The sequence below is a fragment of the Cyanistes caeruleus genome, chromosome 1 (genome assembly GCF_971803275.1).
Source record: "Cyanistes caeruleus chromosome 1, bCyaCae1.hap1.1, whole genome shotgun sequence".
NCBI classification, from domain to species: Eukaryota; Metazoa; Chordata; class Aves; order Passeriformes; family Paridae; genus Cyanistes; species Cyanistes caeruleus.
This window is the reverse complement of record NC_141701.1, coordinates 107,022,850-107,047,674: the sequence shown is the minus strand read 5'-3', so window position 1 is coordinate 107,047,674 and position 24,825 is coordinate 107,022,850. Positions and strand designations below refer to the sequence as shown.

Here is a 24,825-nt window from a genome sequence, read left to right as displayed (position 1 = left end):
GCTGGCAATTCCTATTGCAAGCCCAGCAACTTAAGTCCACACCTGGTAATCTACCAGCTGCTTGGAAGACCTGTATTCTAAATAGACAGGTATAAGTTAGTGAAAATAGAATACATGCACCTCATCATACAGCTTGACTGAACCTGCAGTCATTTTGCCCAGCATGTTACCATACAATGGAAGATCTACCCTTCCTACCACAGGTAGATCCATGGGATTTGTTTCTTTTTCTTTTAATGGCATTACTATACCAACATAGATATTAGTATTTAGTAAGTGCAGCACAGTTCTTTAATTAGGCCACACTGACAATTATATAACTAGCACTTAAGTAGAATATCCAGAAGTAGTTCAAATGTAACTGGAAGATACTTTCAAAAGAGTTGTGACATCATCCTAGAAACAATAACTACTTTTTTTTTCTGAAGCTAATTTTCCTGAACTGAGACTTTATAGAGCTAGAATTAATTCTTTAGACAAGTCAGATGCTCAAGCTCACGATATACATATATTTTTCTCAATTATCTGATAATAGTATTTGAGATTATGGAAGCATATCTGCTCATTTCACTAATTCATACTGAATGACAGCAAGTGTTAGGTAGGGCATAAAAATACAATTCATGAAAGACAGCTCTGAGATATCAGTCCCCAGACCTGTTCTTTCACAGCCATTTATTTCTTTTATTATTTTATAACTGAGCACAGACTCAGTTGTGCAGTCTAATTTGGGAGCTATACAGGTGGTAAAGTAACCATCTCCCCATCCAGCTCAAATTCATCAGCTCCATCTGGTGAGAACAGATACGTTGGAGGTTTCCACGGGGACTCTTCAAGACAAGATGGATACAGCTTTCCTACAGTGCACCGGAAGTCTTTCCCCAAGTCCCACAGCACGCGTTCCGATATGTGCTGCCTCAGGAACCAGCGGTCGAGTTCCAGGTCATACTGATAGGTGGCATACTTGGCTCTCTCGTTCATGTGGGTCTCCCGTATAAAGACACATAAGGAATTGGAGATGACAACGGCCCTGACACACGGGTCGGAATAGCGCTTGGCAGGGATGTTGGCTGCCATCCTCCATTCGTTTTTATTCACGTCGTAGATCTCCACTGTTACAGAAGACCCATCCACAGTACTGCTGGGGAGCCTTATCCCGGAATTGCTGGCAATATGCAGTCCTCCGATATAGAATATCTTATCGCCAAAAGCAGCAGCTGAGGCGAAACATCTGCTTGTTTGTCGCATGGCCATCTCCACCCAGGCGTCCGAGCGGGGGAAGTAGCAGTACATCAGGTTGTGTGCCATGACATAGATGCAGTTGTGAACTGCCACGGCCGTGCTCCACTGCCACGCGCAGGGCAGGGGGCTGACCATGGTCCACTCGTCCTTCTCGGTGTCGTACCTCTCCACAGTCCTCCTGTTGAGCTCCCCGCCGACGCTGTCCCCCCCGATTGCATAGATGTATCCTTCACAGCACACCAGCGACGGCTTGATGCGCACAAAGAGCATCGGCGTCTTGGGGAACCACGTGTTCTGCTGCGCATCAAACCAGTAAAAGCAATTCACAGTTCTGAAGGCAGCCTGGAGTTTGCTGCTTTTACTGTGATTGGTTTTTGTGTTCTTCAGAGGAACTTGCCCACCTGCTATATAGATGTCATTATCGGGGGTTACCAGCGTCCCAACCTTATGCAAGTCAGCGGGAGGGTTGCAGAGTTTGTAAACTTTCTCTGCCTGCGGGCTGTAACAGACAGAAGAATAAAGACTACCAGGGTTTTCAGCAGCAGCTTCAATGAATATCATCATCTCCTCTTTTGTCATGCCAAGTCTGGGCTTGAAAAATTTGGGCATCGATTTGTACAGTCCTTGCACCACCACTGATTTATCATTAGGTGGCAAGCCTTGAAACCAGGCTCTCTGTGTTACTTCTGAAAGTGCATCAATCCGGATTTGGCTAAGAACAGAGGACAAATACTGCGAGCGTGATTCCGTGTTGTACTCCAGCCATAACATAGCAGCCTCACGCACTGTCTCCTCCTTTTCCACATTTAAATTGTCACTGCTTAAAATATCTATCAGTAGATCATGTGACAGTTGCATGAAGGCCTCCTGGTGGTACACAGCTGTGAACTTGTGCTCCACCATTCTTTTAGCACTCTGTTTTAACTCTTCACAGCTGAAGAGATCAGCAAAACTTAATAGACGCACACAATTTTCTGCATTAATTTTTTTGATTAAGTATTCTCTACATCGTTGTAACACATCATCTACCTGTAATGCAAAGAAACACACAAAGTATTACACATACGATCAATGCTTTCATGTAGCACCAGCACATAAGGTTCCTGCATCTGGTGTTGAACAACACAGTTCAGGGCATGGAATACTATACATACACAAAAATACAGCAGTGACTCACTCAACTGCTTCATACAGATCAAGTAAACAACATGAATAAGTCTGCTGGCAAAACTAATTTTCTAGATGTTAGAAGTGCACTGGTTTACTGCCAGCCTTCCAAAGACACTGTCATGCAAGGAGGGATGGCTACATGAAGCAAATCTGGCAAGCAACTGCTGTCTATACTGAGGGAACGGAACAAAAGTGTTTTGAAATGACTAAAGAGGAAAGATCTTTTAACAAGATAAAGAATAAAGCGGTTCAGAGATTAGAAGCTGTTATTTCCTCCTCTAAACATTCCTACCTGTAAGAAGCAGGCAGTTTCATAGAGCTGCTCTACTGTGCTGTCGCTTATTGCCAGGTTACCCGTGTATGCGTAAGTGATGATGATCTGCAGAGTGGCTGCATCCACATTCCTCAGGTGTACGTGTGTCTGTTTGCTCTCGCTCAGCCCGCTCATGAACATTGCTCTGAGGACAAACACATATTAAGACAAGGATCAGCAGTGAGTAAAGTAATCTTAAACAGTCACCTGTAAGCCTTTGGTGATTACACTCCTAAAGGTGAACAGTCCTTTTGCAGGCCTGTTTGCAGGTATTTAGGATTTACCTTAGGCTAACATCTGCTGTTTATGATAAAACATTTGGACAGAACATTGAAGGAGTGACATCAGTGCCTTCTCCAGAAATACTTCATATTTGTGCAAGACCTTCTGTGTTAATCAGCAGACAGCAATAATGATTTTGGAGTTTTAGTGACGCAACTTAAGTATTTTCTGTTATAGGTGATAAGATGGAAGAAACATTCTCCAGAAAATAATGTTGAAATATACACAGCTAGATTTTAGATTCTAAAACAAAAGAAGCAGATTTATGTAATGGACTGAGCTAAGTCATATCAAAAAGGATGCTCCTCTGGGAGGAGAAGAAATGGAGCAAGGACTAGCACTCTATGAATTATTTCTTATATACTATTCATTATAATATGCACTAAACTTTAAATTTTCAGGCAAAAATCAGTAACAGAAAAAACTATCAGATCTAGCATGGGAAAAATAGAAGAGCAAGTATTTCCATTACATCTTCCTGAAAAAGAGTAGAAAGGCAGCTGAAAACATGGTTATAATGCTTTACACACCTCTTGCCCATTCTGGTATTTTTATTGAAGCACAGTTAAGAGCTAACTGCAATCTGATACTCTAAGCCATGTAATTGTCAATTTTCTTAAAACAGGGGACACTGGTTTCCAGAGCTTTATATTGATTCAGGTTTGGTATTTATGGTTGTGCTAAAAATTCACTTCAAGGCTCTTTATATTTATTTTGGCTTTGTTTTTTAGGAAATGAGAGAAGTTAGAAGGGACAGTGGGTGCACCTTTTAGTCCTGCTTCTGGCTGCAGAGGTGAAGGGGACATGGAGATACACTCCCTAAGCAAAGCCATTCCAGAAAGCATCTGATGCAAAGACAGTATCCCATCCCCATTTCTCTGTCTTCTTCTAAGCTCCTTAACTCAGGGCAACTTGCATTTTAGGAGGGATCACTGACTGAGTATCAACTTGCTGTGCAGCTATTTAAAGGTAAGCAGGAAGGTTAAAGAAGGTACAGAGACTCCTCAGAAAGGAAGAGGGAGCTGCTGGAGGCTCCAGCTCTTGCTCACACACTGCTGAGCAGCCTGTGCTGGAGCAGGGCTGCACATCATTCAGACACAAAGATGGAAGGTAAGCTGGCTGCAGTCACATACAATGGCTGGATCACATAGAAGGATGGATGCTGTATTTTCTTCCCCCTCCTTCAGGGCTATCAATTTTTTATAATAAAACTAAATTTAGGAAGCTGAGCATCTTTTTGTAAGCCAAAGTAGAGAAGAAAAACAGAACATGACAAAACCACAAGTTTGATACTTCTTTTAACCAGTGCCAAAACCTCATTCCATAAATAATAAACAAACACATATGAATAAGAGATTTGACTGCACATTCTGATGCAGCACACTGGGTGGACTCATGACAGCTTTCCAACCTTATGATTAACCACCCACATTAAATCTGGCTACACTTCCAGTGGCTGTTATTTTACAAATTGTTGGAACTGTGTCATCTGCATAGGGCCAATGGTAATAATTATTATCTAGTGATCACACAATGCTTTTTGCTAAAAATTGGACCAGATTCATCTGAGATGAAAAAATAAACAGAAAATCCAGCAGGGACAAAAATTTCTGTGTAAGTAATAAATTAATCCTTACACAATTTTCTACAAGAAAGGACACAAAGTACAGTAAACATCTTGGATGTGTTCTGTATATGAAGCCTGTCTCAGGAAAAGCAAATTTGTAAACTTTCCTGTGATTAAACAGGAAAGAAAAGTTATAATCCCTCCACAATGCATCAGGAAGGTAAAACATGCGTGGATGTCACCCAGACTAGTTTCAAGCTTCAAAATACCTTCCAGACAGGCAGATTAATTACACTGTGTTGCCAACAAAAAATGATTAGTCACTGCAGAAAATTCATGGTGCCTTATCATCCAGGTCTTACTATGAAGGCATTTGCAAAAAGTGGTAACACTAACATATTAATAAAAATGTTTTAAAAGACCAAAATCAGGACATTTGGAAAACAGGAGCTAATGAACCAAAAATTTCAACAGCATCTTCGGGGGACCATGAAAAAAACAAACAAAAAAAAAGAACCCAAACCACACATAGAAACTCTCCACTTGCATTGCCACAACACTCAAGCAAGGGAAGAGTTTCTGGCTTTGCTGAGCAGAGAAAACCAGATAATTCAGAAAAGAAAGCCATGAACTTGCACAGCAACCCCCTTCTTTTAGCAGATGCTTCTACTAAGAAACCACTGTTAAACATGACAATGGGATTCCTGCAGCCAAGTCTCAATAATCCCTTGTTATCCTACCTTGGGAAATAAAAACAGATTAAGTATTTTAAAGATTAAGTGTGAAGAATAAGAAATTTACTAATTATTCAGACTCAATTAACTCCCTAAAGAAAATGAGCCATCACAAGTGTGATTTCCGCCCCCACCCCCCCACTCATTGTAAAAGCAACAATAAATATCTAGAGTAAGTCCCAGGATGCCAGAAATTTTATTTTACTCTGTGTTGGATAGTAACGATATTTAAGTTTTGTACTCAAGTTTCTGATCTTTAAGGCTCTGTAAGACATTGTCAATTACTATTACACTCAAAACCAGGTACCACAGATTTTATAGCATTTGAATACTTACCTGAAATACGAGCTGCAGGTTGCAAGAACCATCTTGTGGCAGGGAAATTCAGTGCCCTCAACAATCAACACTATGTCAGTTAGCAACTGCTGTTCATAAAAGAATTTTAACTGCTCCAGCAAGGATACAGCATACTCTGTATTTATCTGCCTCTCGTCCTGGGTAGACATGACTGTATTCCATCAATATTTCCAGGACCAGAGAGAAAAGTCAAGATCTCTTCACCAAAGAAAGGTCAGTTGAGTGTTTCTGAAGTAGCTGGGAAAGAAATGGCAGGAGGTCTGTAGCCTTCAGAAGCGATACTGATAAAAAGGGCAGTGTTATCTTGAACTGCTGAATCAATGTTTGAGACTTTGACCTCCTATTAGGTCATCATGCTTTGACTCGATGTCCCAATCTGTTTAGAGACTTTCAAGAGTGTCTGCAGAGCTCCCGTTGAGATCTATGACGCAGCAAATGAATGAACAAAAGTGAAGTCTGAGGTAGATTTTGTGGTAACATCTCGTGATCAGTGGCTGCACTTGACTGACTGAAAGCAGGAAAATAAAATTAATTTACACATTAGTGCATTTTGAAAAACCTTTCATAATTACCCCTTAGAAGTAACTGTCTAATAAACATTTCTAAATTAGTACTTCATTACTTGCAATAAAACCCCTCTGAGAAAAAAACTTAAACAAAGGTATCAAAGAGAAATGAAAAGCAGAGGAGTTTGTACAAAAATTCTCATATGGCCTAGACTCACAAATTAAAGTAATTTATTTTGTCAATATAGCTCCTAAGGCTGGAGAGTTAAAACAAGGTTCAGTAAGACTTTATTCCTCCTCAAAGAATTCCCCAGATTTCCCACTGAGTACACCTATGAATTTCATTCAACCATTCATAAGATTTTTTCCCCCCATTTCTACTTTAAACAAGCAAGTTTTTCTGCTTCTTTGTCTACTAAAAGCTTATCAATACCAGGCCACTAAAAATATAAATGCAGTGATTTTAACATTACATCAGTTTCCAACTTAACTCTCATCATCTTAACATCATCATCAGCCTGTTTATTTCACATGTTGCATTCTAGTAGAGATGAAGCAGAACTAGCACTAAGGCTTAAACAAAAGAAACAAACAAACAAAAAAACAAAACAAAAAACCCACCACAAAATAAAAAACCCCTAAAAGTCTGTATTTCCAATGCATATCAAATTCATCTGCTCCATGCAGAAGGGCTTCACCTATTCATATTTCACATTCCCTTGTTTTTTTCCTTCCAAGTAATTTCCATACAGCCAGGTAAGCTTCACTGCTGCAGATGGGATAAAAGAAAAACAGGGAAATAATAGGAGCACAGGGATGCTGGAATAGCAGGGCTCAAAACACCTACAGTGGCTACCAAGGCCTGTTATCTTATTTGGACATTTCTCCTCTTAAAAATGGGGTCAGGTTTTATGTCATCTTCCACTTGAACACAAAAACCTAAGAATGGGATAATTGTGACAGCAAAATTACCATCGTAATGGTATCACAGCTATCAAATGCTTCCAGATTGCTTTAATCTTGCAATGTTCTTCTGCATTCCAAAACTGAGGAATAACCAGGACATGTTTGTCTTGTGTCTAAGATATTGCTATCACTACAGTTCATGATGAACAGAGAACACAGAAACAACTTGCGTGAAATGACATTCCTTAAATTCCCCACAAAAACACAAGATTTAGTGTAAGATGAAGGCTGTACAAATATCTGCCAGCCACACCAAAGAGCTATTATTTCAACACAGCTCTGCCTGTAATACAATTCAGAAACAGTTGTCGTTCAACATTCACTCACTTGAAACAGATATGCTTAATTAATGCCACTTTAATTACTACTAGTTTAGTGTCCCTGATGTTTTTCTTTTTCAGTGATAAATATACACAAACAGAAATCTCAAACTCTTAGATTTCCCTGGCTGTTTAACTGGAAAACAGTCCAACTAGTCAAACCCAATGCTCACTGCTGAGGTGCAAGCAGTTAATTAAGGAAAACAGAAAAGGCTTTGATACTTGGGGGAAGGAGTAGATAGATACTACTGTGTGCTACAATAACAGCTACATACACAAGTCTTGACTGAAGACCTTCAAGTTTCAGGTAACCTCTGAAGTCACTAAACCATAAATACATCGAGGATATAGAGATACTGCTCCATCTAAAGCAATGACCTTCTGCCTCAGGTCACAGCTTCTTTCCACCAAGACAGCGTGCATCCCATCCGCACCACTGCCCACCCTCCCGGTACTCTGGGAACAGCTTACCATGCAACCCAATCCATTGACAGATTTTGCACTGAACTTTAAATGGCTACAGAGACACACAGACTTCCTAAGTGTGTTAGGCCCATAGAAATAAATAGCTTGTGGCTCTGCTGGTATCCTGACTCTCTCTACAGCATTGTTTTTCCTGGCTTAGGAGTAAAGTTTCAAGAACAATACAAGCCGGTGGATTAAGCTCTGTTTGGGCAGAGCATCAGTAACACTAAGCTTTAGCAAAAGAACTCATTAATACCATAACTTCCTTTTCTGATGTAATTGTAAAGAATATATATTTTTCTTCAGAAGCAGGAAAAAATAGAAAAGTAATATGCACTAGTTCAGTCATTAGGTACCAGAACAAGTCAAAGATGCCATGAAGAAATTGATATACACCTGCTAGTAAGATTAAAGACATTTTTGGCAGATAGCTGCTGACAGTCAACTGAAAAAGCAGACCTGTTTAGCAGAAGACAAGTTGAAACTGTGAAATTAATTACTATAAATAACTGGAACATTTGAGTACGACCCTCAGTAGCAGAAAAGATTGAGGAGATGACAGGAATCCTGTTGCAGAACATTTATGTGATGTGGATCACCTTTGAACTGTACATTTACAAAGCTGGAGTCTTTGGTTTACAGAGAACCATCTGTCGTGTACTCCAGGGAAGTGCACATGGTAGGAACATGCTATGTACACAATTCCTGTTTTCCACATCCATACTGTGTTTTGCTGCCAACAATAACCATTCACTAAAGAACAAAGTTTTGTATTTGTAACAAAGTCAGAACTTGCATCCCATTCCCTTGTAATGGAAAGAAATACATCAAGGATCTCTGAATTTCTGGTCCTAAATTGCCATCACTTATCTTTGCCCAAGAGAATCAAATCTGTTCAAAACATTAGAGTAAGTGGTAGGAACATCATTTACTGCCTGGAAAATCATCCAAGATTACCTACCTCTCTCACACCTCTTGGGAGAGTTCAAGACAACTTTAAAGGAGATCCCTCCTCACTTTAGAGGCCGAAAAACTGAGGCATTGAAATAAAAATCAGCTTGCCCAAAGCCATGTACTTCCAAAGGAGAAAAACAAGAGGCTTAGCTCTTCCCAGTCCCAACCCATCATCTCTCTCATTGCACTGTGCCTGGTTGGCATACAGTCATTGGATCTGAGATAAATGAAAAACTGCAGACTTGAGAAAATGTCTACAGATGCACTACTGTCTGCTGTAGTCCCATTAACTATGCAGCAGTGGACATTTCTCATTTATGGATGAAAAGGTCTGTGGCTGAAGTTAGCTTAATATCCTGTACTGAAATTCTGGCAGAATAAAAATAATCCCTGAATACAAGTTCTAGGAATGAGACTTTCCCCTTCAATGATGTCACTGGAGTGACCATTTTGTTCTGGGTAATTTCTTGGAAGCCAGCTACCCAAAACAGGACTGGCAGGTAGCTGCTGGAAGGCCACAGGGTGCTACATTGTAAATGAAACCAAGTAATCACCGGGTGATCCAAAGTACCTCCCTATCAAGCTGGAGAGCAACATTAAGAAACATGTTGATAAGAGGGTTTGTTTTTAAGTAATTATTCCTTCTTGCTTAAGTAATTTTAATGAGGTGGCTTGTTAACACTTGTTCATGTACTTCAGATCTGAATGAGACCATTCAAAAAATTAGTCATCAAATGTTAATGAGTTATGGGATAGGCTATTAATTGCCTTCCTTGAATCTGTTTATTTTCTGAGGTCAGGCAAAGATTGATAGAGATACATACTGCACTACATTCATGGCAGTGTTAGTACTATACTTCAGTGTGTAACATGGAATAGGTAGAATGACTATTTCCATTTTGGTAGGGAAACATATAAGATACATAAATATAATATTCTTCAACTGGACTTATTAAAAAAAATAATTTATTCTCCCCCCAAATTATAAGAAGGGCAAAAGACAGATAGCCATCTTTTGGTTTGGGTTTTTTTAGAGATTCTGATACTCAGAAAAGTTGTTCTGAAAATCCCATTAATTAGGGTCAGATTAGATGCCTAACTTCCCATAAAATGGTGGGAAATGTGTAAAAGATCTATCAAAGTGTTACAGGTTCCCATCAGTATCCAGCCATTTAAATACCTCTCAAATTCTACCTTCGCTAACTACACTTTACACTTTAAAAAACACACTTCATCTTCCATATGTCTGGAAAAGAACTTAAAAAAAATCTCCAACAACCCAAACTTATCTCCCTGGGCATTCAATGTATTTAATCTAGTTTTAACTAATTTAAAAAAAAACAAAACAAACAAACAACTTTAAATGCTACTTTTGTGAACTTTTAAATTCCTATTTCCATCCAAGGGCAGCTTCATACAAATCACAAGTTAAAACATGTCTAAAGAAGTGAGTCATTCACTATTTTTAACATAATAAAAGGTCAGAATTTAGACCTGAACAACCATAAGCCAAACTACACAACCCTTGGTGTGTGGAGATAGCGATCGTCCCAGCTAGCAACACAGTAGCCAGCTCAGGCACTTCAAAACTTGGTTACTAGGTGGCATATTCTGAGTTACAAACCAACCAGTTTCAAACTTAGCATACCTGCTAATAGCAAGGGGGAATGTGAGTACTAAAACTGATTAAAATCAATTATGTAAATCGATATACCTAGCCAATAGATTTCAAAGATAGGAAAGAAATAAAGAAAGAAGAAAAAGGAGTGGAAGCTCTAGATTCTTGAGTAGTGTATCAAATTTGCATCCTTGGCAGAGAGAAAGAAAGGTAATTGATGAAGCAGTTCCAGACTTGGAAGTTTTCCTCTCTTCTAAAGCCATCAAAGGTGTCTTTGATAGCACAGTAGTCCAGAACACCGAGGACATCAAGGAGATTCTAATAAGGCAAAAATGTGAAATTTCACTAAAAACAAGGAAAGGTTTAGTCTACAATGTTATCTTGAAAATGACTATTCACTTAGAAACTACTACTATTTTCCATACATACTATGCTTGGGAGGTGAGTTACAACTTTGAGGAAGGTAAGTTTTCTGGAACTACACAGAAACGAGCAACTAGAAGTGTCAGACTCCATGTTAACAATATGTTTGGTCATAATGCACTCCTGTTTTTCTGCTTCTAAAGGAAGTTATACACAAAAGGAAATACCTGCTCAGAAAGAAAATTAGCATTTATGACATGATAAACCAACAGCTTAAATAGGCAACTGGACTTCTATGGTGAGTACAGACAGTTTCCATTCCCAAAGGCATTTCTGTTTTGTGGAAGACTTGACCTGTTTTGGAAAATTAACCTTTGTAAAAAAGTGGGCCATGGATGTCTCAAGTAAGATCCAACCATGTATCCTATATATATAATTTTTTTTCTCTGAACTATAGTACATTAATGAAGCTTGTCTGTTTTATGTAACAACTTAAATTCTAGTTTAAAAGTACATGTCATTTTCTTAAATAGTCACTATATGACACTTAACTAAAAATTCAAGCATTTCTACATTAAGAAATTAATTAGTTATTAATGTAGCTTAATTAATTGTAAGTTAATTCTGAAAGGTTAAGTCGTATAATGGATATCATACTCATGCATATAAAATTTATTCTCAAAGCACAACAGTCACTAAACTAAGAAAGAGAAATTTTAGGGTTTGCACCAATTCTGGTCTGTTTCATAATCACATGACCAAAACAAAAAAGCCTGCTTCAGCAAAGAAAAAAACAACAACAACAGTCTGTCTAAAATATAGTCAAAAATATTAAATAAGCAGCAATACCTCTTCTTCCTCTTTGGTCTGTTCCTGAAAGATGCTGCTTACACATCTTTAAGTATAAAGGGCCCTTTCTACTCGACACACAAAAACAATTAGGAAAAAGCTGTGACACCTATACTCAAATCCTGAGACTTCTTATGTCTGCACCGGAGTACATTAAATTCTAAAAATTACCTATTCTTCCAGATACATTTCTGAGAAACTGAACTATACTCAGTGTACATGTTAATAATGTCTTAAATACATCATCTGAACAAAATTCATGTAGCTACAGCCCTAAGTGAGCTCAGAACAGCACACAGCCTTTCAGGCCCATTACGATCACAAAATAGATGTACACGATGTAGAAAAGCCAAGCTGGGGCTTTGCAATAAAACCTCTAAAAATGCACGTGCTAACTACAGCACAAATCCATTTTTAAATCGTAATTAATTTCAAAAGCAGCAGGTATTTATCCCATTTCATAGCAGAAATAATGGCAAACACCGGAAAAATTTTAGGCATGCAGACGTACTAACGTCAAAGCTATACTACGTGTTTATTTAGTCCAGAAAGGCTTACTAAGAATTATGTGACTCTTTAAAGCCAAGTATGGCCACAGAAGCCCAGCCCTGGTCACTGCAGGTACCCATAGTGTATATATGCACAACTAGATGGATCAGTAGGGAACGCAGGGGCAGCTACAAGGAACGGCAATGCCACTACACTGCTGTTCGCCTCCAAGATTTCTCAGCGTGAGTCTCTGCGAGCGCTGCCAACACAAACACCGAGGTTTCAGACATCCCCACCTGCTCAGCCCAAGGGGAGCCCCGCTACGCCCCCACTCCCCAGCACAGCCCCGCGCTCGCAGCCCCCTCCCGCCTGCGGGACGCGGCGATGCTGGGCTAGGGGAGAGGAAACACAGTGCTCCCCTCTCCCCGATGCTCAGGTGCGCCGTCCCGTCCCTCCGCAGCCTTAATCCCTTTCCTGCTTCCCCAGAAGGAAGGGGGCACCTTTCCGCTCCTCCAGCACCGCCGCACTCCGCGCTTAGGAACGATCCCGATGGCCTCTCCTTCTCCTCCCGGGAGCCGGCCCTGCCCGAGGGCGCGGAGACGGCCCCGCTGCCGCCTCCGGCGGTGCCCGGCGGGCCCGGGGCCGCGGCCGCCGGGCGGGAGCGGCCGCGGCGGGAGGGGGCGGGCGGGAGCCGCGCCCGCCGGGGCGGGGGGAGCGGCTGCCGCAGAGCCCCCGCGGGGCCCCCCGGGACCGAGGCCCCTTCGGGGCAGTCGCTCCCCCCGCGGGGACGGGAAAGGGCCCGGTGGCCGCGGAGCGGCGGGACGCGAGCGCGGGAGCACCACCACCACCGCCATCCTTCCCCCCCCCCCCCTCCGCTCCGGACAAACCTCCGGCCGCCGCTTCCTTTCGTGCCTGGCCGTCCCGACCGCGGGCGGCCGCGGGGAGGCGGTGGGGGAGGAGAATGATGCGGCGGCGGATCCGGTCTCTCTCCCAGGCTGCGGAGGCGGCGGCGGCCCCTGGGCGCGCAGGCGCTGCTGCTGTTGCCGCCGCCCCCCCCCACCTCTTCCTCCCCCTCCTCCTCCTCCTCCTCGCCCGCCGTTACGGAGCGCCGCGCCCGCCCCGTGTGCGCATGCTCGGCGCGAGGCGCTGGGGAGCGGCCGGGCCCGCCCCCGGTTTCCTGCCCCTGCGAGCGCCCGCGAGCGCCCCCTGGTCGCGCGCCCCGGCAGCGGCGCCGCCCGCCCGGTGGAGCGGGACCCCCCGCGCCCTCTGCTGGGAGCGGCGGCCCACAGAGCCACAGAATCCATCGGCTTGGGAAAGGCCTCCGCGGTCACCGAGTGCGACCTGTGACCGGACACCGCCCTGTCAACCGCATCCTGGCACTGAGTGACACGTCCAGTCTTCCCTTAAACACCTCCCGGGACCGTGACTCCACCACCTCCCCAGGCAGCACATTCCAATGTCTAATCACTCCTGCTGGGAAGAAATTCCTCCTAATGTCCAACTTAAAGCTCCCCTGGTGAAACTTGATGCCATTTCCTCTCATCCTGTCGCTGGTAGCCTGGGAGAAGAGACCGACCCCCGCCTGGCTACACTTTCCTTTCTGGGAGCTGTAGAGAGCGATAAAATCCCCCCCCGAGCCTCCTTTTCTCCGGGCGGACAACACCAGCTCCTCACATGAATTGTGCTCCAAACTTGCTGCAACCTGGAGGCCTGTGGGCTTCAGGGTTAACACCCTCTCCCCCTGGTCCCTCGACCTCCTGGAATCCTGGAGTGTCCTTTGGCCAAGTGTAGGTTTGCTGCCCTAAAAGCAAAAATTCACCTGAGGTTTGTGGGGACAGTAGTTTCCTTCAGGATGGAAGGAAGTGACAGGGGAACAGGAAGCTGAAGTAAGGTATGAGAGAAAGGGAAAGCTGGAGAACATACACGTTTTTAGAAGCCATCCAGTGATACTCATTTTCTTTATTTCTCTTTGGGTGCATCCACCAAGAGCCCTGTCGTAGGCGTGGACACCTCCCACTAGGTCAGGTTGCTCAAAGTCTCATCTAATCTGGCCTTGAACACTCGCAGGTATAGGACATCCAACAACCTCCTTGGGCAGCCTCTTCCGGTGCCTCACCACCCACACAACAGAATTTCTTACTAATATCTAGCCTAAATTTCCCATCTCACTTTGTATCCGTTGCTCGATGTCCTCTCACTACAGGTCATACAAAGTACAAATGCTGCTGTCAGTGGAAAGGATGAGCTTTGGCTGGGAAGGTCTGCAAGGAATGGATCAGTAACCCTTCTCAAACATTAGATAGTTTGTGTTTTAGTACGAAGGATGTGTTTAATCTGAACATTATACAAAGAAAAAACAAATACATTTTGGGAACTTCCCAACACAGGAATACAAGAGTCTCTCAGCATCCATACCCCTTGTTTTTCCCTAATCAGCCTGCATAGCACATGCATTGTGTTTTCCTCTCCTTCCATCTGCCCCACTACCAGTGGTCTCTCATTTGGAGGTGTGCAATTCCAGAGCAGCAGCTCAGACTCTCACCTCCTATAAAGATGTAGGGTAGAGTCAAATTGCAGCCTCACATTTCATAAATTCCCATGACACACAGTGGAGTACACTGTACAGGAAGAAGTGTTTCTCCTGCTCATATGGAAATAACATTACATTTGTCAGCCCCCTCAGCCATGTTAGAATGGAAGAGCATTGCTCCCTTTATTCAATACTGAGCAACAGTTAAATGCTGAAAATAAATGTAAACTTGGCCTTGTGTCTTCTGATTTTTTTTTTCTTCCTGAAAGAAGTGTTTTTAACTGCAGTTTGACTCAGAAGATTGGTAATGTTTCCCTTTCTTTTTTAAAATAATAACAAAAAAGTAATTTCCAACATCACAAAAGGGAAATACCAGATTTACTTAGAGGTGCAGCTTAAACATCTGCAAGATGAAGACTGCCAGCTTTCTGTACACCAGCTGAAGGCTTTTACAACTATTCCTATCCTTGTGTTTTTATTTTCCTCCCACACGTTGATGGGAAAACGTTCCCTGCATCACTGTTAAATGAGCCTCAGGTGGGAGGAGGAGTGGACAAGTAGCAGCTGCCTGCCATAAAGAGGGTAAGCAAAGGACTCGGTTAGTGTTTTGCTGGGCTGTAAGCAGCAGCAGCAGCAGCATTAGACATGAGTTTTTGGGGTCTAAGGGGGTAGGAATGGCTTAGTCCTTGTAGGGGGTTTTGGTTTTGTGTTTTTTTTTCTTTTTCTCTTCCTTGCACTGCTCTCCTTTTCAAAGGTCAAAGTAATTCTTTGGCCTGAGGAAGTCTGTAGGCTTTTTGGTGCTTTCAAGAGCTACACAGGCCACCCTAGATGGAAACTGAAGAGAGCTCCAGCGTTCCTAAAGCATTCTGAAACTCTAGGCTGAACTGTGTGGTAGTTTGTAACAGGTCTCAGAATAATTTTATCTTTTTATAACTTTGTAGGACTTAAGTCTTCTAAAGAGTTAAGCTTCTATGTTATGTGATTTCTTATAGTCTTGCTCATAAGCTGTGTGTGATAGTGTTGTATTGCTTGCAAGTATTAGTTAACTGAGGAGACATCTAAGTGTGGGAGGAAGTTCTGTCTTGTGAATCTAATGTGGCTTTGAATGCAAACTTACACATAAGGATTTTGGTGGGGTTGCTTTTGCTACCTATCATTTGGTTTAAGCGTAGGAAGCTGGGTGTCACTGAAATGCTTGGTTTACTATGTTAGCTAGCTGTCATTGTTCTTAAGTATAGTATAAAGTACAAGCCCTGAATTAATGCAGCTCTTATTGTAATGTGTAACAACACATACATTAGCATTAAGAAGTGTTTTCTTTGTGAAGCATTAAATGTCTGATTGTGTGAAGCCTTGCCTTTTATTTTATTTTTTCTTCCTTTTTGAATGTATGTGGCCTCTGGCTCAAGGCTAATTCACTGAAGGCTTTTTTATTTAATTGGCTGTGATAGTACTTACAGATATGTATGCATCGAAGACTACTGAAGTTCTGCAGCTGTAGAGTATGTTACAAGGTTGCCTTGAAGGACTAATATTGAGAGCTGTGTACAAAAGCTTGCCTAGCAAAGCCCAGCTGAAATATTTGACCTTGATAGCAACATCAGTTTTTTACCTTCTGTTTAGAAGACAGCAGCTTTATTTTGGAAGGATATGTTTTCTTTGGGCAGGGAGAGGAATGTCTGCTAAATTATGACAGAGCATGAAAATAATTAAGTCATGTAGCTTTTAAAGTGGTTGATAATGATCACGTCTCTCTTTCAGTGTTTAAAGAAAAATGAATACTTCCTCAACTTCAGAAAGTGGATCATATTCCACAAACCACCCAAGACCCTTTTTTTATGCACAGCCATCAGCTCAACAGCCTTATCCAAATCCATGGTACCTCAGTCATGCATACAGCCCATACTGTGTACCTGCTCCAGGTAAGGTAAACAGCAGCTCTCTGTGGGATCTTTGCTTAGTTAGTTACATACTTCTTTCCTCCACTCTTGCAGTATCTGTGTTAATGAGCCTTTTGGGAGTTTAACTAATACTTAGTAAATCAGATTTTTGATGACTGCAGCACTGCATTGATTCTGCCTTAAATATGTAGCTTGTGTGGTGGAAAGCATCTGCTTCTGGAGAATGGAAGCTAAGAAAAATATTAAGTAATGGTCATCCTGCAAACACAGAGCTCTAGAATATACTTAGCAATTAATGTGTGGGTATATATGAATTCTATGTGTGCATGCATGATAGGTATGGATAAATGTAAGCTTAAGAAAATAAGAAAAATATTGTTAAATACACCTTGTAGGCACTATACCTATGTGGACTTCTATCTAGAGCTGTCTTTCAAAGACAATGCTATAGCAATAATCTGTAAAATAACCAAAAAAAATACAGAAAACAACTTGGTGAATGTTCCAAGGGATGAAATCAATCTCTAGTTGAAGTGTAGATGTTGAGATAAGCTATTCCCTAACAAAGAACTCCCTCTCTGAGTTTTTGCACCAGATTTGCTTCTAAGCATTGAAAGGCAGCATGTTTTATTTACTGATGTGTCTGACCTTGTAGCTGTCCCTGTCTACGCAAGTAAATATGTTTCAGAATGACTTATTTCAGAAAGATGATATGTTTGTCTTTTCTTTCTGTCACCAATGTCTAGGCTTCCGAAGTGGAAATCCGTATTTTCCATTTTATTCTGTTGCACTCCATGAGTACCCTGGATTTTTTGTTCCACAGCATCCAGTGCATGCAAGAATTAACAGAAGGCCTTATTTTAATGCTGCCCCACCTTCCCCTATGTTTTATCATGCAACAAGATTTAGACATTATAATAGCCCTGGGAAGAAAATGGAGACAAAAGAAACACAGACTGATCCTAGACAGCCTGAAAGCAAGCAAAAAAAGCATCAAGATATCCGTACAGAAACGAAAGGTTGTGATGCAGGAAATATAGGCTGTGTTTCTCCTGGTATAGGTATAGAGGCTGAAAGTACTTCAGAGAAGCAAGATTCATTTGGCTCTTCTGTTGTGGTAGACAGAGAGTTTCATAACAAGAACCCTGCCAGCTCTACACAGTATAGAAATCTTCCTGCTGGAAGCTATGCCTTTGAGAAGGAAGAAGTGAGGATTGAATATGGAAATGGCTCTCCAGCTATTCAGCTGTGGAAGTCCTTTAAAGAAACAATCCCGTTGTATGATGTGGCAAGTGGTAAACCAGTTCCAGAGAACATAGTGCCACATGACTTATTTTCTGTTAGCTCATGTGAAGGCATGATATATGGCCCTCGTGAAGGGGAGAATATGCTGCCAGGAGCTTCCTTAGATGAGAGAAAAGCTGTTGTCACCTCCAAACTGAGTGCTGAAACTGTGCAAGAGAAAGACGTCCAAAATAACGAAGTGAAGCTGGATGCAGAAAAGCTGGCAAAATCCCCCCCAGGTGAAACCATGGCACTGCAAATCACAGATTTGGCAAGATCTGTTGGTGTAGATCAACCAGTGGTAATAACTAAGAAATCTAGCACTAAAAGGTCTGCAGGACCAAAAACTTCTCAAGACGACCCCAGCTTTGTTCAACAAGCAGGACTACTTCCATCTAATGTGGAGGTAATGAGTGACTTTCAGCAGAAAAAGCTGAATTTAAGCCACAGTGCAACCAATGAAAGTCAGACAGAAAAAGGTATTAGGTGTGACAAATCAATTGAGAAATTTACTCCCTCTAGCAGCTGGCTGGCTTGTTTGGACAGTATGGACACAAATTATGATGTTTGTTTGCCACAAAGGAAGCATCAAAGTGTAATCAGTCTGTCTTCTGATGACATGTCCTCTAGAGAGGAAGGCTCATCAATTGATAATGCCCCAGTGTCTTATTTTGTGCCTGACTATGTGCTTCAGAAAAGCATGTATACCTTTCAGAAAAGTACAGAGGGCTTAGAGAAAGAGCAAATTAAAAGTGGTGGGTCCCTTAATGTAGATGAAGTGGCAGGAAAAGAGCAGGTGAACAGCTTGAATGACCAAGATGTCAACTCTTCAAACACAAAGATCAAAGAGGCTTCCAGTAAAGGTAGAAAGCTGGGAGCCCTTTCTAGGTCCTCTAGTAGGAAAGAAACTGATTCTCTCAACAAAAAAGCAACTAAGAGTTTGTCAGAAATTGAGGACTCTGAAGAATATTCTGTGAGGGGAGAAGAGGAAGATGGAGAGGATGAGTACGAGGAGGAAGAGGATGATGACATGGATGAAATTGAGTATTTTTTTCAAGAAGCCCCTCCATATGGCATCTTGAGGCCAAATAAAGGAAATTTCTACCAAGTTGGTGAGAGCGTGCTTTGGAAACCACCTAAGAATGCTGTACCAGCACAATTAATTAGCTGGCCGGCTCAAGAGAAAATAAGAACTAGGAGTGGGTTTGTTGAAAACATTGGTGTAGTTTACAAGCCAAAGAAGAGAGAACAAGATGAAGTTGTATACAGTGACTATGGGTACTATGGAAGAAAGAGGCCTATGACAAGAAGAGAAGGACTTGAACACCAGCGAATGCTGCGGAAATTCTTGGGAGGTGAGCTAATTGCTAAGGACAAAGTGCTGATTAGTAGCACACACAAAGAACACCTAATTGCAGTTTCAAATTGTAGCTTAAACTAGCGGGAAGATCAGAGCATGTTGTAGCTTCAAATTTGGCCAAGAGCCAGAAGTCCTGCAGTCCTTTTTCTGAAGCAGAGGAAGTTTGCTGCAAATTTTTACCTGTTGCATGAGAACTCTGCATTTTCACAACCAGCAGAGAATAATGCAGAAACTCCTTTGTGTTAGATCTGATATACTTAACTCTCTGACATTGGTGGCAATTTATTAATTTATAAAGTTTAAGGTAATTTGGATTATGTATTTACTGTTGCTTAATATCTTAGAAGCTCTGCATTTAAGTTTATACAGTCTGACTCTCCTATCACAGACTAATGCTGGGTGCATTGAACAGAATTAAATTAATTCTAATCTGCTGGACAGACCCTGTGTGACTTGCCTGCAGTAGAGGAGTCAAGCTATCTTTTTTTTTTTTTTTAATTGTAGCTGCTGCTCTCTTTTAGGAAAAGTTTTGTATTTTCAGAAAATCAGTGTGAAATTGTATTAAATTTGACCTGGAAAAGGACATTTTATTTAATCAAAGGTAGATATTCTTAGAAATTGTATTAATTGAAACTGAGAGTAAGAGTTATCAGTTTGCAACTGGTTAGGTGGTCATTTCAGTAGGTGGCTGCTGTTTAGTACAGTCTTGTCTTGTGAAAAACAACCAAAACAGCGTGACTTACTTCTAATAGCAGGATTAGTGTTCTTAAACATTTTCTTTGTTCAAAATCTGTAGACTTAAAGTGTCTTGTAATTTTTCTTAAGTGTGATCTCCAGAAAACTTTCCATTTCAACAGATTCCTACAATCAGATCCAGTAGCTGGCTTTGCATTCTGGCTTGTGGCTCAAACAATACATCAGCATTACCAAGACTAAATACTGACCTTATTTTTTTTTTAATTTGAATTAGGAAGGCTGTTAAGGGAGAACATGGGGATTCCACCAGAAGAGTACTGGATTAGAAGTGGTGCTAAACCCAGATTTACCAGCCAAATACATGGTAGTTTCTCACCTCCAGCAAAGAGCAAAGAACAAGGTATAACTTTTCCTCTGTGTTTTTGTTCTTAAGGAACATTCAAAAGGATATGATACAAAATAGAAGCATATGATAATTGTAGAAGATTTGAAAATAATAAAACTAATCCTTGCTTTGATATTGATGAAATGCCTGTCAGTATATCTTGGAAATATTTATAGCCTTCTCAAACTAAAACAGGGTAATAAGGGTGCATCAGAGCTACTTCTGGGGTTTTTTTTAAAGGTATTATAGGAAATCAAAGCATTAAAAGCTTTGATGTGTCCAAAGCAAATCCTTCATTTGTGCCAAGCTGTTATTGCCCTAAACTGTAATATTAATTTTTTATCCAGATAATGCTACTTTTTAATAGCATATGCAGTGGTAGCTCCTAATTTTCATCAGTAAAACATACAGGGAGTTCTCTGTTGTAGCTTCATATGCCAATGCTCAGAAAAACTAGTATGGACCAACAGTTTCCCTGACACTGCTAAAGAATGACTGAGTACAAATCATTGTGATCTAGTTAAGGAAAATGTTAAGAAATCAGTTATTTTAACAAAGTAAAAGCTTAGATATTTTCTCAGCTCATGAAGCAGAATGTTTTGCTTTTTCTTTATAGTTAATGTTTTACTTGGTGTTCAGATCTGGTTTTGATGCTTTTCAAGAGTGTTTGAGTGTAGGTGCTGTTAGAACAGCTACAGAATTTGCTGTAGTGTGGGTATTGCCACTCTCCTGGGTCATGTACCTCTTGAACATTTCAAGAATCTCAGGATCAGTCTATCAAATGATGGGGTGTGAGGCTATCTTCAGAACAGTATGATTTTTTTTTCTTCAGTTCACTGATAATATACATCAGTTTTCCTATATCAATGGCCAAGTAGACCGTGTATTCCTTAGAGCTCTTTCTCTGCATTGCTTTCCTGCTTGAGCATACTGGGATTTGTAGAGTTTTGTTTTTTAATGCTAGCATGCACTATAGAAGTTGAAAACATTTTACTTCAGCAGTATTGTTCTTGGCTCCTCTACAACAACATATAAAAATATGGTAATAGTTCTAAAATAAGTTACCTTTAACTTTTAGCATATGTCTTCTAAATCTTTGAATTCATAGATAGTACAGCAAACTTGAGGATGTTTGGTCTATTCTTTGCTTATTCTTCCTCTTTTTCCAGTCCGGGTAGTTTGAAGAAGTTATCATATTCAGTATTAGGAAGCAGGAACTGGTGGTTTCTGAATGCTGCTTGTGCCAGTGGATGCCTCAAAAGTGCTATTAAAATCATATCATCTTTAAAAATGTTGCAAATATTAGTATTTGCTTTTTCAAATTCAAGTGCCCTGCAAGTAAGGAGGTTTGTCTAAACAAGATACATTGCTTTAGGAGTAATATGATACACTAAATTTGACTTCCTGAGCAGTGTACTTGTAATGCATAACTTCACAGGTCTGAAGTTTTTTGAAGACAGTGAATGAATTGAGTCACTTGGATGGCACCAACTGGTCTTGAACACTTGAAAAGTGAACTAGAACAGAACTATCCAATGCACTTGGATAAAAGGCTCCTTCTTTACCACATTAACACCTATCCAAATTATGCCCCAAAATACAATGCATCCAGAATTATGGTTAGACAGTGATTAAATATTGTAGATGTGTAAGACTTGCTTGACATGTGTAGTGTCCATTTTATCTGCTATTAAAACAAATACAAAAAAGGGAGGGAGAAAAAGAACACCACAGACCAGCTAGTGAAAATCAAGGTTAAGTTTGCCTTGAGACTATGCATTGGAGAAATAACACCATTTGTATCTCATTATTTAGTGTGCCCACCTTTGATTAAACCAAAGAAGAAAAGAATGGGCAAGCCACCTTCAAAACGCAGAGGCATGAGACATGAAGTGGAAGAAGTAGAAATGTGGGAGCTGCCTAAACACAGTGTACACAAAGGTTGGTATACAGTGACAAGCTACAAAAATGACTGTTACAAGCATTTTCTCTACCTTGGGGACTAATCTTTCTTGGTTTGAACTGCAGGCATATCAGACAGTTTTTTAAATAATAGCAAATGCTATGTATGCAGACAAGGTGGGTGGTGGGAAGCAAGCTAAACTTTGAGCACTTAATCACTTTGCTAAGAATGCCAGTGTGGCTTTGACTAGGTTAGGTTCCTTCTTTGTTTAGTGTAAGGATGGGGGAGGAAGCCCACACCAAGACCTGTTTTGTTTTAGTCTAGTTGCTTTCCAGACTGCTTTACAATCTTTTTTAAAGTGCTGGGTCCTGTGTCACTCTGCAGTATATGCTTTTATTTAAGCTGCTCATGTGTCTCAGCCTGAATGATTTGTAATTTGATATAACACAAATGTACATATATAATTTTTAAGATCTCCAACTTTATGGAATAGGAACTTCTGGCTAATTTGGAGGAAGACTGGGAAAAACAGTGGAGGGAAAAATCGGAATTAAGTAGATTCAGCAATAAATATGCTTTGCTTTTGTACATTTCTGTGAGAGTCAAAGGTTATAAATTGAAAAGGGTCAGTAGATACAAGAAGCTACCTAAAAGATCAGATTTCTTTCTGAAAAAGAGCAAGTTAGTATAGTAAAAAACTCAAATATTCCACCAGGAAATATAAGAGCCAAAGATAATCTCTCTGTCATATACTAGACAAAGTATTAGACTTTCATCTTGAAAGTGTAAGGAATGTTGGAAACAGGCTGAAGTGTCTTACTAGTGAAAATTTGCATCAGTCCTGAAGTGAGATTGTTTGAACATTGGTCTTAAACCTTAAAATTGCTGATCAGCTTTTAATAAAAGCATCCAGGAAACTTGCATAATCCCAAAATACTACTTATATTTTTCCCAGAAATAGCTGATATTTCTTGGATACATTCAACAATGTAGTTACAAGAGTGCACTGAAAATGTGACATGAGCTTCATATGGAACTCTTATCTGTTATGCTGGGATATTCTGAAGCCCAGCATCGTTCATGCACGCTTTATACTTGCTGGGAAGTGGAGTACATACTTCTAATATCAACCATTGGTGCCTACAATAGGAAAAGGCAATCACTGCTATCTAGTCTTTCTTTAGAAGCAAACTGATGTGGTTTGGAGGTAGAATATATACATACCTTAACTTTTTTCTTTTTCTTTTTTTTACCTTTAGGGCATGGAACAAGGAAGTCCCTCTCTAAGAAAAGATAATTGCAAATATTGAGGAAGAAAGGGGGGGGTGGGGTGGGAAATACCAAAGATTTGTTTTGTATAAAACCAAGATTTGATTATTATCCTCTTGTGTATTTTGTAAGTTGCTGTTCACTCTAAAAGGGTAAGAAGTGACACTGAAAAGACTGAGGACACAATTAAAATGGAATGAAGTATTTAACACCGAAGCCACCTTTTTATAACAAGCACATCCACTATTTAAATAATAAATTTCATAGAATTGCACTTTGAGACTTCTTGTGTTCCATCTTTACTTAGCAGCAAAAAAACTTGAGAAGGCCATGTATGTGCACAACTATTATAGCACAACAGTTATTGCTGCCCTGTTCTTAAACTGCAGGGTTGTGAAGCCTGTCCATGTCATCTCATAGTCATATGATGTGGATGTAAGTACAAGATTCTTTTCTATCAGCTGGATTTGTTTTTGTCAAAATGTAAAGGAATATAGTTACAGCTGTAAAAAGTCAAGTGCTGTTTTAAAATTTCAAGGCAGTTCCTCAGACCTTACTCTCATGATTGAGGACTAAAACTAAAGCATTGAGTTGATGTGATGTTTCCCTCTCCTCCCCTTTTTCTCTGGAGATTTTTGAGTCCTTTATGGAGACCCTGAGCTGCAGAGATGGATCTGAAAGGTAAAACAGAAATTTTTAGTGGTGTGCCCTGTTTTCTGACTTCTTACTGATGACTTCTATGACTTACAGTTAATACTGTCCCTGGAAGTCTCTTTATAGAACTAAGATGATAAAACTATGTCTGTGTAGAGCTGTTTTATGAATAATGATAACAGACTGATCTAGATGAGGTGGATAGCTCAAAAATATTTAATTTTTCCCCATGACTATGAAGGCTATTATCACTGTATGAGAAGAATAAATACAATATTGCCAGTATTAAAGGATTCCCAAATAAAGTGAAGAAGATGGGGAAACAAAAAAAAAACCCCACCAATCATCTGGTTTTCCTTAGAAAGGGTGGGGTGAATGGACAGACAGAACTTGTCTTTTGCTTCCTCTCCCATGTTCTTTTTCTGTGTCCTAGAGTAACCTACATGGATAAAAGTAGCATTTCCAGTGACTGTGTTCAGGTTTTGTGCCTACCTATTATTAGTTTGACCTGCAAATGAAGTTAAGCTGTTTTCACTCTTAGTGAGGAGTACTGATGTTTCCCTACCCAATTGATCCTTATCTACTTTTAATACCACCAGCTTAATTGTTATAGCTCTGCTATAGCCTTTACCACAAGCTGTTAGGGGA

At 40.6% G+C, this 24,825-nt stretch overlaps 2 protein-coding genes across 7 annotated transcripts; one reads left to right on the top strand and one right to left on the bottom strand.

Moving 5' to 3' along the window:
• Positions 1-660: 660 nt before the first annotated feature.
• KBTBD2 (kelch repeat and BTB domain containing 2) lies at positions 661-13,360 on the bottom strand. 3 transcript variants are annotated; one of them, XM_086848055.1, is made up of 4 exons: positions 13,083-13,360; positions 5,645-6,173; positions 2,705-2,870; positions 661-2,271 (listed from the first exon to the last, which is right to left on the bottom strand). In XM_086848055.1, the coding sequence occupies exons 2-4, from the start codon at positions 5,812-5,814 to the stop codon at positions 736-738; spliced, it is 1,872 nt and encodes a 623-aa protein (XP_086704181.1). In that variant the 5' UTR covers positions 5,815-6,173; positions 13,083-13,360; the 3' UTR covers positions 661-735. The 3 variants fall into 3 exon arrangements, with proteins under 3 accessions (XP_086704181.1, XP_086704195.1, XP_086704190.1); XM_086848069.1 differs by lacking the exon at positions 13,083-13,360 and adding an exon at positions 12,696-12,747; XM_086848064.1 differs by lacking the exon at positions 13,083-13,360 and adding an exon at positions 6,793-6,940.
• LOC111923596 (uncharacterized) lies at positions 13,293-23,797 on the top strand. Of its 4 annotated transcripts, none has more exons than XM_023919409.2 (6): positions 13,293-15,307; positions 16,487-16,647; positions 17,373-19,265; positions 20,241-20,366; positions 22,167-22,292; positions 23,514-23,797. In XM_023919409.2, the coding sequence occupies exons 2-6, from the start codon at positions 16,500-16,502 to the stop codon at positions 23,549-23,551; spliced, it is 2,331 nt and encodes a 776-aa protein (XP_023775177.1). In that variant the 5' UTR covers positions 13,293-15,307; positions 16,487-16,499; the 3' UTR covers positions 23,552-23,797. The 4 variants fall into 4 exon arrangements, with proteins under 4 accessions (XP_023775177.1, XP_086704148.1, XP_023775176.1 ...); XM_086848022.1 differs by having other exon boundaries at positions 15,301-15,323; XM_023919408.2 differs by having other exon boundaries at positions 15,301-15,630.
• The last annotated feature ends 1,028 nt before the right edge of the window (positions 23,798-24,825 follow it).